Source organism: Salmo salar, chromosome 10, assembly GCF_965601325.2.
Source record: "Salmo salar chromosome 10, fSalSal1, whole genome shotgun sequence".
NCBI classification, from domain to species: Eukaryota; Metazoa; Chordata; class Actinopteri; order Salmoniformes; family Salmonidae; genus Salmo; species Salmo salar.
This window is the reverse complement of record NC_138300.1, coordinates 97616025-97628621: the sequence shown is the minus strand read 5'-3', so window position 1 is coordinate 97628621 and position 12597 is coordinate 97616025. Positions and strand designations below refer to the sequence as shown.

The 12597-nt window shown below is 47.6% G+C and overlaps 1 protein-coding gene across 3 annotated transcripts in view; it reads right to left on the bottom strand.

Annotated features, from left to right (window-relative positions):
* Window positions 1–12597, bottom strand: part of LOC106561231 (SH3 and multiple ankyrin repeat domains protein 3) — a 308236-nt gene that overhangs the window by 7471 nt on the left and 288168 nt on the right. Inside the window, exons 18-25 of one of the 3 annotated variants that reach the window (XR_014379094.1) lie at window positions 11421–11501; window positions 10872–10895; window positions 10295–10425; window positions 9873–9978; window positions 9212–9753; window positions 6925–9116; window positions 6215–6264; window positions 2634–2668 (exon numbers count right to left, since the gene is read on the bottom strand). Coding sequence is in view for 2 of the 3 variants with exons in the window: in XM_082957270.1 (XP_082813396.1) it covers window positions 6925–9116; window positions 9212–9753; window positions 9873–9978; window positions 10295–10425; window positions 10872–10895; window positions 11421–11501 (3076 nt within the window). In the remaining variant the exon portion in view is untranslated. The remainder of the gene's footprint in view (window positions 1–2633; window positions 2669–6214; window positions 6265–6924; window positions 9117–9211; window positions 9754–9872; window positions 9979–10294; window positions 10426–10871; window positions 10896–11420; window positions 11502–12597) is intronic. The other 2 variants (XM_082957270.1, XM_082957271.1) reach the window with 2 other exon arrangements.

Sequence of the window (12597 nt, the reverse complement as noted above, 5' to 3'; positions counted from 1 at the left end):
GCATTATTACTTTAGTGCCTTGTTGCAAACAGGATGCATGTTTTGCAATATTATTATTCTGTACAGTCTTCCTTCTTTTCACTCTGTCAATTAGGTTAGTATTGTGGAGTAACTACAATGTCGTTGGTCCATCCTCAGCTTTCTCCTATCACAGCCATTAAACTCTGTAACTGTTTTAAAATCACCAACAGAGTGAGTGCATGCAACTAATTATGTGACTTGCTAAGCAAATTCTTACTCCTGAACTTATTTAGGTATATTTAGACATTTCAGCTTTTCATTTTTAATTAATTTGTAAAATAATTGAAAAACATAATTCCACTTTGACATTATGGGGTATTGTGTGTAGGCCAGTGACAAAAATCTAAATTGTAATCAGTTTTAAATCCAGGCTGTCACACAACAAAATGTGGAAATAAGTCAAGAGGTGTGAATACTTTCTGAAGGCACCGTATCTACCAATTCCCTCGGTAGTCTCTCTGTAGTCTCTCTCTCTGTAGTCTCTCTCTCTGTAGTCTCTCTGTCTGCAGTCTCTCTCTGTCTGTAGTCTCTCTCTGGCTGTAGTCTCTCTCTGGCTGTAGTCTCTCTGTCTATAGTCTCTCTCTGTCTGTAGTCTCTCTTTGTCTGTAGTCTCTCTGTCTGTAGTCTCTCTGTCTGTAGTCTCTCTCTGGCTGTAGTCTTTCTCTGTCTGTAGTCTCGCTCTCTGTAGTCTCTCTGTCTGTAGTCTCTCTGTCTGTAGTCTCTCTGTCTGTAGTCTCTCTGTCTGTAGTCTCTCTCTGTCTGTAGTCTCTCTCTGTCTGTAGTCTCTCTCTGTCTGTAGTCTCTCTGTCTGTAGTCTCTCTGTCTGTAGTCTCTCTGTCTGCAGTCTCTCTCTGTCTGTAGTTGCTCTCTGTCTGTAGTCTCTCTCTGTCTGTAGTCTCTCTCTGTCTGTAGTCTTTCTCTGTCTGTAGTCTTTCTCTGTCTGTAGTCTCTCTGTCTGTAGTCTCTTTGTCTGTAGTCTCTCTGTCTGTAGTCTCTCTGTCTGTAGTCTCTCTCTGTCTGTAGTCTCTCTGTCTGTAGTCTCTCTGTCTGTAGTCTCTCTGTCTGTAGTCTCTCTCTGTCTGTAGTCTCTCTTTGTACGTAGTCTCTCTTTGTATGTAGTCTGTCTGTAGTCTCTCTTTGTCTGTAGTCTCTCTTTGTCTGTAGTCTCTCTCTGTCTGTAGTCTCTCTCTGTCTGTAGTCTCTCTGTCTGTAGTCTCTCTGTCTGTAGTCTCTCTGTCCGTAGTCTCTCTGTCTGGTATCTTTCTTTGTTCTCTTTCGGTTTCCTCTCTCCGGTCACTGGCATATGGAGCGCATGAGACACAAGAGCTGTATACCGTCTAGCTAGTGGAAGATGATCCAGCAACACTAAGCTCACTTTGACAGAGCAAATCACTGAGAGTACCTCTGCTGATCACTCTCGATCTTTCACTCCCTCTCTATCTTTCCTTCTCTCTTTTGTAAATTACTTTAGTGAAACTTCATTCCGTCTCATTGCCAAGCGAGTTGTCCTCTCACACTCAGAGTCCTCATCAGCATTTCCCTAGCTCCCACTGCTCAGTTTCACTGATGCCCATTCTAAATTCCACTGAGACTCAGAAACTGTCATGTCAGCCAGCATGGTAGCTCCAGTCTCACAGACGGGACCCAGAAACTGGTGCAGTTTCACTAGTGGCCATTCTTAACTCTATAGAGACTCAGAATCTGGTCCTGACTCCCAGCATGGGAGGATAGCTTCTCAGATGTCCATTTTTAAACTCTCCTTTGAACTAACTTTGACATGGAAACCCTATTCCCTCTTAGAACCCTTACCCTGACTCTAAAATAGACATGAAATGGCATGTTTTTCTTTAATGGCCCAGTATAAAGCCATGTGGATGTGTGATGGAGGGTGTTAGTGATTCTTTACTGTCACAGGAACATGATACAAGCTTCCTGTGACCTCCAACAAATTACAGAGCTGTAGCATAATTGGTCAAAACCTGACCATGACTTCAACCACACACACAAACAAGAACACACGCAAACATACACAAATTAAAGCAGTGAACATTATTTACTTGTGTCAGCATATTTTGGGTCAAAAAGCTGACCATGCATGCAGTAAGAGTAAGGGTCATGTCTCTATTGCTCTACAATAGACAGGGGTAGGGCTCTGTATGGGAGAAAAAATGGTCTCCTCTATGGGAAAGAAAGGAGAGAGCGAGCTATGGCAGCTACAACACTAGCTCAGTCCTCACACTGCAAATGATGTGCAAAGTAACGTATTCATACTACATCCCAGTGCTTTCCATGAATCTCACTACGGATTGTACTCTGTGTGCAGTGTTAGATAATGTTAGTAATGGTTTGATTATTTGTCTATGTTTGACGCTGTTTTAAATCACGGTGCAGTGTGAGTCCTGAGAGCTTTGAGGTGAAGAACAGTCAATACCGCAGGAATGAGAGGAGAGAGTGAGGGGTTAAGGGGAGGGAGGGGTGGAGAGGTGGGAAACAGCCAAGGCATTTGTGTGTGTGTGTTGGGAGAGGGCTATGGGCATGGGTTTAAGACGTAAGAGGGTTGGTAGCTACAGAGGTAGGCGGAGTGAGATGACATGAACTCCATGTGCACTTACACAGTCGTCTTGCCCTCCTGGGCGTACAGTCAGTTCTAGACCAATCAGATCAGAGCAGCGGGGCGGAGCATGCAAGGTGAGCAGAGAGAGAGCAATGGGAGAGAATGTTAGCATCAGTCCGTGAAACGTAGCCTGCTAGCCACACCTGGCTCTGCTTTAGATAACTCCGCTGGCCATGTTTGTGTGTGTGCATGCATGGTGAGTGTGTTTGTTAGTGTGTGTGTGTGTTTGTGTGTGTGTATGGTGCATGTGTTAGCATGTGTTTATGTATGGGGTATGTGTGTGTCTGTGTGTGTGTATGGTGCATGTGTTAGCGTGTGTTTATGTATGGGGTATGTGTGTGTTTGTGTGTGTGTATGGTGCATGTGTTAGTGTTAGCGTGTGTTTATGTATGGTGTATGTGTGTGTCTGTGTGTGTGTATGGTGCATGTGTTAGTGTTAGCGTGTGTTTATGTATGGTGTATGTGTGTGTCTGTGTGTGTGTATGGTGCATGTGTTAGTGTTAGTGTGTGTTTATGTATGGGGTATGTGTGTGTTTGACATGACAACGACAGCAGAGTTGAGTAAATCAGAACCCGATGAGTCCAGCAGGCCACATGAGAGAGAAATGAGAACACAATTCACATCTCAAACACTGAACAAAACAATAAAGAATTCAAACCAAAATAAAACAACAAGAAACAGGATGAATGGCAAGAGTCTCCTGACTCTGTGTGTTTGTGGGTTTAAACTCAGGTTATGGAGACTCATAGTAATGTACAGTATAGTAGAGTAAAGTGTATAGTGTAGTGTGTGATAAGTAATTAGTCAGTGGACCAATGCCATCCCCAACACAGTCACTGATATCAAACAGAAACATATGTAACATAAATCAAAGATCAGAGAAGAACAGAAGACCAAGACCACAACTCAAACCAATGACAACCATGACTTCCTGAACCAGCTAAAGCTATGACAACATAGCATGGTGGACATGAATGAATGAGACATATAGCATTTGTGGCGGTATGAATACATATGAATGGGACAGACAGGGGATGGTGTTAAATGTATGGAGGAACACTGAGTGAGTGATCACACCAGAGAAATCACACGAGTGAGTTCTGCAACTGTGTGAAGAATGAGAGGGAGGAAGAGAGAGAAAGAATAATTGTGTGTATAATTTCTGCTTTTCCTTCCTTTAAACTGAAAAGGAAAAGTCAGTAGAAAAAGAAGTATCGGATGACGTTGGGGGCGGGACGAAGCAGAGGGGTTGATTTTGTTTGGATAAGGTCAAGACAAGTGAAATTAACTGAGGGAGAGGAGTGGGCCAATCAGAACACTCTGTCACATGACACATGTGACATCATGGTATGAGGGAATATAGGTGATGTCAGAGTCCAGCTCTGGGATTGGTTGAGTTGACAGTACGTGATACTTACTTCAAACACATGGTGAAATATCCAACACATTTGCTTTGCTATGCTATATGACTAACCATAACTACTCTATAAAATGCTATAATGGTAGTGTCCCTCAGAACCTTATCTGAGAACATTGCTGAGCTTCATGGAGAGAGAGTTGAGGCGAGCTCGCAGGCCACCATTACTGATCCTATCCACAACGAGGTCAGGGTGGTACTGGTAGTCATAACTGGTCCTCCTGCTCAATAGACAAACACAGGCATCAGGGTTCCATCTCAATAGTCCTAAAATCACTTATTTTCCTCTCGCTTTCCTCTTCCCTTATTTACTTAATAGTCACCTCATCATATGATAGGAACTGGACAGGTGAAAGTGAATTCCAAGTAGGCATCCCACATGTTGCTTTCACCTGTTCAGAGCAGTTCGGTGCAGATTAAGGTGAGGAGAGGAATCCATTTGAAACTATTCAGATGCATCTGAAGACTCCTGATAGAAGACTATTGCTATCCGTAAGGCTGGTCAACTGAGCCTCACACTAACTAACTACATCTAAACTATTTTATACTCTATACATTTACATTTACGTAATTTAGCAGACGCTCTTATCCAGAGCGACTTACAAATTGGTGCATTCACCTATAGCCACTATCCCCTACCTACATCCACCAATCACTATTCATTATATGATCAACATAAGATATAATAGGCTACTAAAATAAGGAAGTCCAAACTAATAATAACAACTAAAGCACATTCATGTAAATGCAAGCAAATGTGCATTAATATTTCTACAATAGGCGACAGTTTACTCCACTGCATCTCTGCTGATGTGCTTGAAGCTGAGGGGGTGGGAGGGATCGTTCATGTAGCCCAATCTCTCTGAACGTTAAAGGGACAGTTCACTCCAGAACAATGTCAGATGTTTTTATACCTAAAAAGTCAGGCTAAAATGTATGTAGTCCATAACCAACATTTATGTAATTATATTGTATAGATGATCTTATATATAGTATGTGTAGATCCTGCTATTGTATATGCATCAGGAGAAGTCTGCAGATTCCATTCATTATTTGGTATCAGACATCTGACAGACTTTTGAGTTGTACTATCCCTTTAAGCAGTCAGAAGACCATAGTGGAAGGAGAGTGTGAACATGGTTGGTGACAAAAAGGAGAGAGATGGTAGGAATCTAAGGAGAGAGAGAGAGAGCTTGAGCTAGATGTTAACCATAACCACAGATGTAGAATCAGATTACCCAACCCCCAATTCGTAACTTAAACCACGTGGTGTTAAAAAACTATCTGATCCAGTATCAGTGGTTAGAGGCACCTTCTACCCAATCCTGCTGAACACTGCACATAGGAGAGAGGGAGGTGTGTGTGGAAAGGGTCAGTTGGCAGGGTCATAGGTCAGTGCCTAAATGTCAGAGGTGAGTGTATGTGTGTGAGATGAGAAGAAGCGTTCAGGAAGTGCATGCCTCCAGGCCCTGTGTTACCTTGTTTGCATTGACTGACTGATCGACCAACCCAGCACACACACGTGCATGCACACACACAGTGTTTTATTGACTGTTATTAGATTTAGAGCTGATTTACTGACTAGATACAACAAAGCCGACTGTGGATGGCAGGCCAATGCTGTCACCATGGAAACTGGGAACAGAGTGTAGAACTCAGCATGTTCCAGGTGGTCTATAATCTCTGTACTGTACAGAATTACATCATCAAATTATTTGAGATGATCTGAGGTTTACTCAGTCTAGACCTAGCAGTCCTAATTAGAGAAAATGTACTGTACATTGTACATCTTTAAAGAGCCACACAAAATACTCTTTAAATCTCCAATCAGTTACTGAAAACATATACATTTTACATTATAATGGTGGAGTCTCAGAGAGATACAGTACTAAATGTATATAGGTTATATTTGGAATTACACATAGTCATGGTTTATGGCCCTCCACAGGAAGTGATTTACTAGTTACTGTATGATGAGCCTGATGTCTCATTGTATTGGTCGAGAGGTCAGGTAGTGGATCATGCAAACAAGGAAACAACTGACATGGCGGTTTGATAAATACAAATAAAAAAATCTGAAAATGTAAGTAGGGTTATTTCATTCCCATGGGGTTAGTTGTTAGGCTGGTTAGGAAAAAATATAAAATGACTTTGGGTTTACCCTAGAGGCTATAAACTTAAGGTTTACTCTCTTCCATGTCCGTGTCACATCTGTAGGAATACAAAGGACTTTCAGTAGAACAATGGAAATAAAAGAAATGGCGTGTCAAACAGTCACTCCATAGGTATCATGGATGGAGCTGCATTCTGATGAAGGTTCCACACCAACATGTCTAAGAGTAATCTCAACTCTAACCCTATTACCCCACCTTAATATTGCTAATACCAGATGGGGAGAGGGATGGGGATTGCTAATGAAAGGGCCTGTTTGACCTAGCATTGCTAAGGAAGACTAACGCTAGCATCGTACCATTGGCTAGGTGTGTCTTCAACCCTCAGTCTCTCTTATTTACTTACCACTGCAGTCGGCTGTGCAGGGGATAGGGCGGCAGTGGCATACTTTGTCATGGGAAAGAGCAAACCATGCACAACACACCCAGCAGTGATCATTAGAATTCAATATTTACACATTTTTTTATGCTTTGTTTTTAACCTAACGTGGAACTATTTGAACAGTAAGAGCTGAGTGGATATGTAAAAGCTGTGTAGCCTAATGGAACCTTGCTTCATCCACCCAAAAGGTGTTGGATTCCTTCTTGATTCTTGATTACTTGAAGGAAGGGAGGAAAGAATGATGCATCTTGAAGTACTTGAATAGGGCCTAAGGTTGGTTTGGCAATGTTCAGTTAGCCTCCCTCTGTCCTATCTTACCTGGCGCCTGTCACAGGGGACTTCCTCCCAGGGTCCAGCGATGACCCCAGTGGCTCCTCCTCCCCCAGTGACCTGGTATCCTTATTCAGCTGCTGCAATCTGGAACTTAGTTCCCCCATCACCGATGGTTTCCCCCCCTCCTCACCCCCCAGCCCCAACCCCAACCCCCCTAGACTCCCCAGACTCCCCATCCCTAACCCCACCCCGGGTCCTCGCGCCTCCATCTGGTCTCCCCACAGCTTGGACCTCCTCTGGAAGAGGTAGCGGGGCCTCCCGGGGCCTCCCACCAGGCTAGATATAGAGCCTGACCCTAGGCCTCCAGAACCCAGGCCCCCATGCCCCAGGCCTCCAGACCCGAGGCCTCCATGCCCCAGGCCTCCAGACCCGAGGCCTCCATGCCCCAGGCCTCCAGACCCGAGGCCTCCATGCCCCAGGCCTCCAGACCCTAGGCCTCCATGCCCCAGCCCTGCCCCTCCGGCTGCTGCTGCGGCTAGAGCAGCCGCCTGCTGCTGGGATAACAGCTCGCTGTCAGAGCTCTGCTTCAGCAGCGGGTCCCTGAAGGTGACCGGGCCTTTATTGCCTCCAATGTGAGACTTGAGCCGGGGCTTGGGAGGCACTGGCGGCTTGTCGAGCACGAAGGTCTGCCCGTCGGCATAGGAGGTGTGTGTGTCAGCGGGTTCGCCACTCTCTGAGGACAGAGTGGACATGCTGGAGACGGTGGACACAGTGCTAGTGGTCTCCAGGTGGTGGTCTCGCTCTCTCTCACTGGAGCTGCGTGTGTCTGCCTCCTCCACACCAGAGTCTGCTGCTGAACCAGACTCAGCCAGCAGGGCTGGAGGATGGGGCTGGTCCGGGTATGAGGGTTTCCCTGAGACGACTGCTCCTCCAGGGGTAGGCTGGAGGGGAGGGCCCTGGGGTTGGGTGGGTGTCAGGCTAGAGGTGGGGGTCAGGCTGGGGTTTGGGGTCGAAGGGGTGAGGAGAGTAGGGGTTGTAGGGGAAGTGGTGGATTTAGACTGGGGTACAGGGGTCCCCTGGGCTTGGGCTTGTGAATTGGCCAACAACCCGTTGGAAAACTCATCCGGAGGTGGGAGCACCCCAATCTTCTTCAGCTCCTCTCTGGTCTCTTCATCACTGGAGGACAGCATGGCTGGAGGTAGGCTCACTGTGTAGGGCTCCACGTCTTCCTCTGAACTGCCCTGGGCCAGGGGAGCCTGGGCTGGGCTGGAAGGGCCCTGGGCCTGGAGCTGAGAGGCAGAGGGGCTGGGTGACAGAGCCCGACTGAGGGAGGGTTTAATGGGCTCGGTGGCTGGGGAGGTGGGGGTTTTCTCCAGCCCTGGTCCCAGCCCCACCGCCTGGCCGTTACTGGTGGCATGGACCATGATTAGTCCAGCTGTCTTCTGTTGTGATGTGTCCATGATACTGATCAACATACTCTTCTTATCCTCCGTTCTCCTCACCTCCTTCCTCTCCTCCCCTCTTCCCTCCATCTCCTGGCGAAGCAAGGCAGGTGATGACACTCCCCACTGGGATTTACCAGCCTGGGGCGACCCCGGCCTCCCGCCCCCATGCTGAGGCTCTTTGGTCTGGCTTTCGATGAAAAGCGAAGCCCCCTGACCTCCAACACCAGCCCTGTCCTGTTTAGTCCTGGGCTCAGGGCTGCTGGCGGGGGACTGGCTCTGGGAGGTAAGTGCCCGCTCCCTTGCGGCCAGCGCAAGAGCAAGGGGTGAGTTAGGGTCCAGGGGCTTCCCTGTGAGTGGGTGGATGAAGGTAGTGCCGCCAGGTGAGGGGCGCAGGGCCAGAGCGGGGGGTGGCAGCTGGCCTAGTTCTCTGCTGAGTAGGCGCTCATCGATGGATCGAGATGTGGTGTAGGAGGGGGGCTCAGGGGCGGACCCCGACCCCCCCTCCATGGTCCCCACTGACTGGAAGACTGTGGATTTCCTCCGCTCCTCTAGTCGGCGCTCTCGGTCCTTCACGGCGCCAGCGATAGCAACAGCGAACGGCCCTTTCCCCTGCAGCAAGGCCTCTCCCTGGAGACGCATACGCTCGCGCTCCACCATCAGCTGCTGCTGGTAGTAGTCGGCCCGGCTGGTGTGTGTGTGGCCGTGGGTGTGTGTGTGTCGACCAGAGGGGGAGGTCTCTCGGGAGTGGGCAGCGGCCAAGGCGATGCTGGCTCTCTCCTGTGCGTCCTCCACCTGGAGGGGTAGATAGGACAATAAATTAGAAACTTCTAAATAAACTTTGTTCACTTGCTATAGTAACAATAATCAGAATAAATAGAATAACCTACCTGTAGCTGTTTCACCAGAGGGCTCTTCTTGCGCTGGGGCTTGGTGGGTGTGTACAATCCAATACTAAACTGGCCAACATTGGCGTACGGGTTGTCAATCACCCGGCCTTTCCGTTTGATTCGCTCTGGTGGTGTAGCGGATGCGGAGGGGCGGGGGATGTCGGTGGGCTCCACGGGTAAGTGGGAGGAATCTTGTAGAATAATCATTGACCTAGCCTTCTTCTGGCGTTCGATGTGGGAGGACTGGCGGGGCGATGGGTCGTAGGGCCGGTCCAGGTCCAGGGAGGAGGGCTTGAAGCTGGAACGACCTCCAGGGTCATGACCCTGACCATGACCCCTGGCAGGGGGAGGAGGGGGGCAGAAAGCAGGAGGAGGGCCAGTGTCCAGGTAGTAGAGGGAAGGGGGAGGAGGAGGTGCGGTCTGGGGAGGGGGCGGGATAGAATGGGAGTGGGAGTGGTCTCTGAGGCTGTCCGTCATGGAGGAGCTCCGGGGGAAACGATGTTCTCCAGCCAACACCGACAGACGGTCCTCCTCAGTCGCACCTGGAGAGGTCAGGGGGAAAAGGTCAGAGAGAGATAGATAGCCTAAAGCAGTACAAAGATGCTGCACTACAGTTATCAAGTTATTGACTGAGTACTGTACTAAAGGTGAAAGGTGTTACCAAATGACTTGGTCCTGGACATCCCTCTAGGCAGCTGCATATGAGCCCTCTCCATCCTTGGGTGGAGCCCACCATGTAATGCCATGCCCTGCCTCTCAAACAACGACTGCAACACAAACACACACACACACACCCACACACACAGAGAAATACACATAGGTTTCAGACACATTTTATACAAAACAGAATGTACTGTATGTGAGTGTGTGGGAGGGTATATATGCTGATATTATTCTGCGGCTAGTAGGTCTCTGTGTCACCAGGGTTGGCCTGTGTATGTGAATATGTGTGTATGTGAATATGTGTGTATGTGAGAATGTGTGTTCAGATGTGTACGTTTGTGTGAGTGCGTGGGTGGGTGGGAGAAAGAATGTGCATCGATTTGTTTCTGCGCATGTGTGTGTGTGTGTGAATATACTCACACTGATCTCTGATTGTGTGATTCTCCTGCCGGTAGGTCTCTGTTTGACAGTAGCAGCTCTGTAGTCAGCCTCTGTGGGCTGGGAACGTAACGTCACAGGCTCCTGAGGTGCTAGCATCTCATCTAGCCTTTCTGTACAGGGATCACACAGACAACACAGTCTGCATACAGCTACACAGCACGTATGGACCAAAATGCTTTTTACACATTGTGAGTGTTTACACACAATGCACAGCTCCTTGTCCCTATCAAACATCTAGAAAATATCACATCTACACACAATATCAACACAACCATGCAAGCCTACATGTGTTCAAATACATTTACAGTTGACAATTACAACATGCATATCATACAACTAAAGAAACCTTCACTATGTTGGATCGGAGGCACGGTGTATAGCGTCTGAGTCTAATATCTTTGGGAGCATCCAGATGGAGAAGCAGGTCCTAACTGACTGACTGACTAACTCAGAGCTCAGTGCCCATGCCGTGCCGGTGCTTCATCTATAATGAACAGTGTGTCTGTCACGCTCAGAGGCCATGATGATGCCTCAATAGGTTTCCACTCAGGCTCACCTCCTCTCCTCCTCCGGACGGAAGCTTGGTGAAAGAGAGATCATGTCAACGAAGACAGAAAATAATGTGGGTCAGGGTATGTGTGTGTGTGTGTGTGTGTGTGTGTGTGTGTGTGTGTGTGTGTGTGTGTGTGTGTGTGTGTGTGTGTGTGTGTGTGTGAGTGAGAGAGAGAGAGAGAGAGAGAAAATAATGTGGGTCAGGGTATGTGTGTGTGTGAGAGAGAGAGAGAGAGAGAGAGAGAGAGAGAGAGAGAGAGAGAGGAGAGAGAGAGAGAGAGAGAGAGAGAGAGAGAGAGAGAGAGAAAGTGAATGCATCAAAGAGAAAGGAAATGTCAACAGGTGAAGAGAAAGAAAAGATCATGCTGTCAGAGCTGTAGAAATGTTCTAAGTTGTATGAAGGCAGGAAGCATATTTTAACCAGAACGGTTAAGTGAATAGGGGAGAGAGAGACAGAAAAAGAGAAAGAGAGAGAGAGAGTGGGGAGATATGTGTTAGTGTTTGTTTGTGTACAAGTTTGTGAATGTTTGCATCTTTGTGTTCTCACACTAACCCAGTTCCTCCAGTTCGGCGGTCATAGACTTGGAGCGCAGTGTCAAAGTGGTGCTGGGGGCTCTCTTGGGTGGCGGGGGAGCTGTGGAGAAAACGCAGGGTGAGGATGATGATGTTGAAGGTGAGGAGGAAGGCCCTTTGACCCTGCTGCTCAGCGCCCTGCGAGCGTGGCCCAGCCGGAAGCTCCATCCTGTCTTCGCAGCCTTCCCCTGGTCAACTTGGGGAAAGCTGGACGACTTGTTCAGGCGGGTAGACACACTCCTTTTGATCATCCCTCTCACTTTCCCCCCGTCTCACACACACACACACACACACACACACACACACACACACACACATCTCTCACACACACTCACCACCCCACTCAACACTCCGGTGGGGAGTACATTCTGCCATGCGGCATTGGCAGAGGAAGATAAATAAATAACTGTAAATCCCACAGAAATACACTACCACACCACAACATTCACACCAGTCCACTTACAGTCATCTCCGCTAGCATCCAAAACCCCCTAAGACCCTGTATAGCCTACTAACTATTACAGATCAGCTCACTATCAGTGCTGTGCCAGTCCACAACCACTACCAAACACCTGCATATTATTATTATATTATCCAGTCCACATACAAATAACACCAGAAAAGCTCACTGTTAACATGTGGCAATACAATCCTTCAAAATAGATAGTCCATACCATCACAGCATCAATTACTACAGTACAATACCTCCCACTGTGCTATATGACATGTGCAGCTACACATTATAACAGCTAAAATACACCAGCACAAAATCACACCTTCACAGCCTATGAAATCCATGATGCAGCTCACCACCCAACACACTGTATCATCTGTGCATGTTAAAATACAGCAGCATACCTCCCAGTCTCTGCACAATACAATACAGCACCTCATTCAATATACTGTCAACCAGCCAGTCCCGTCTCAATGCACCACTGTGAAGAGATAAAACGGATCAGCAGAACATCTGGATGCTACCACATACTGGCTACGCAGCTACACTGAACAGCTATAGATCTGATCTAATCTAGTCCATACGCTATCACTTCATCACCGGTCAGCATATTCATGTAAACTACGGAGAGAGAGAGAGACAGAAAGCGAGAGATCGAGAGAGCACTAGAGAGAGAGTATTGCAATGCTTCATTCAAACACAC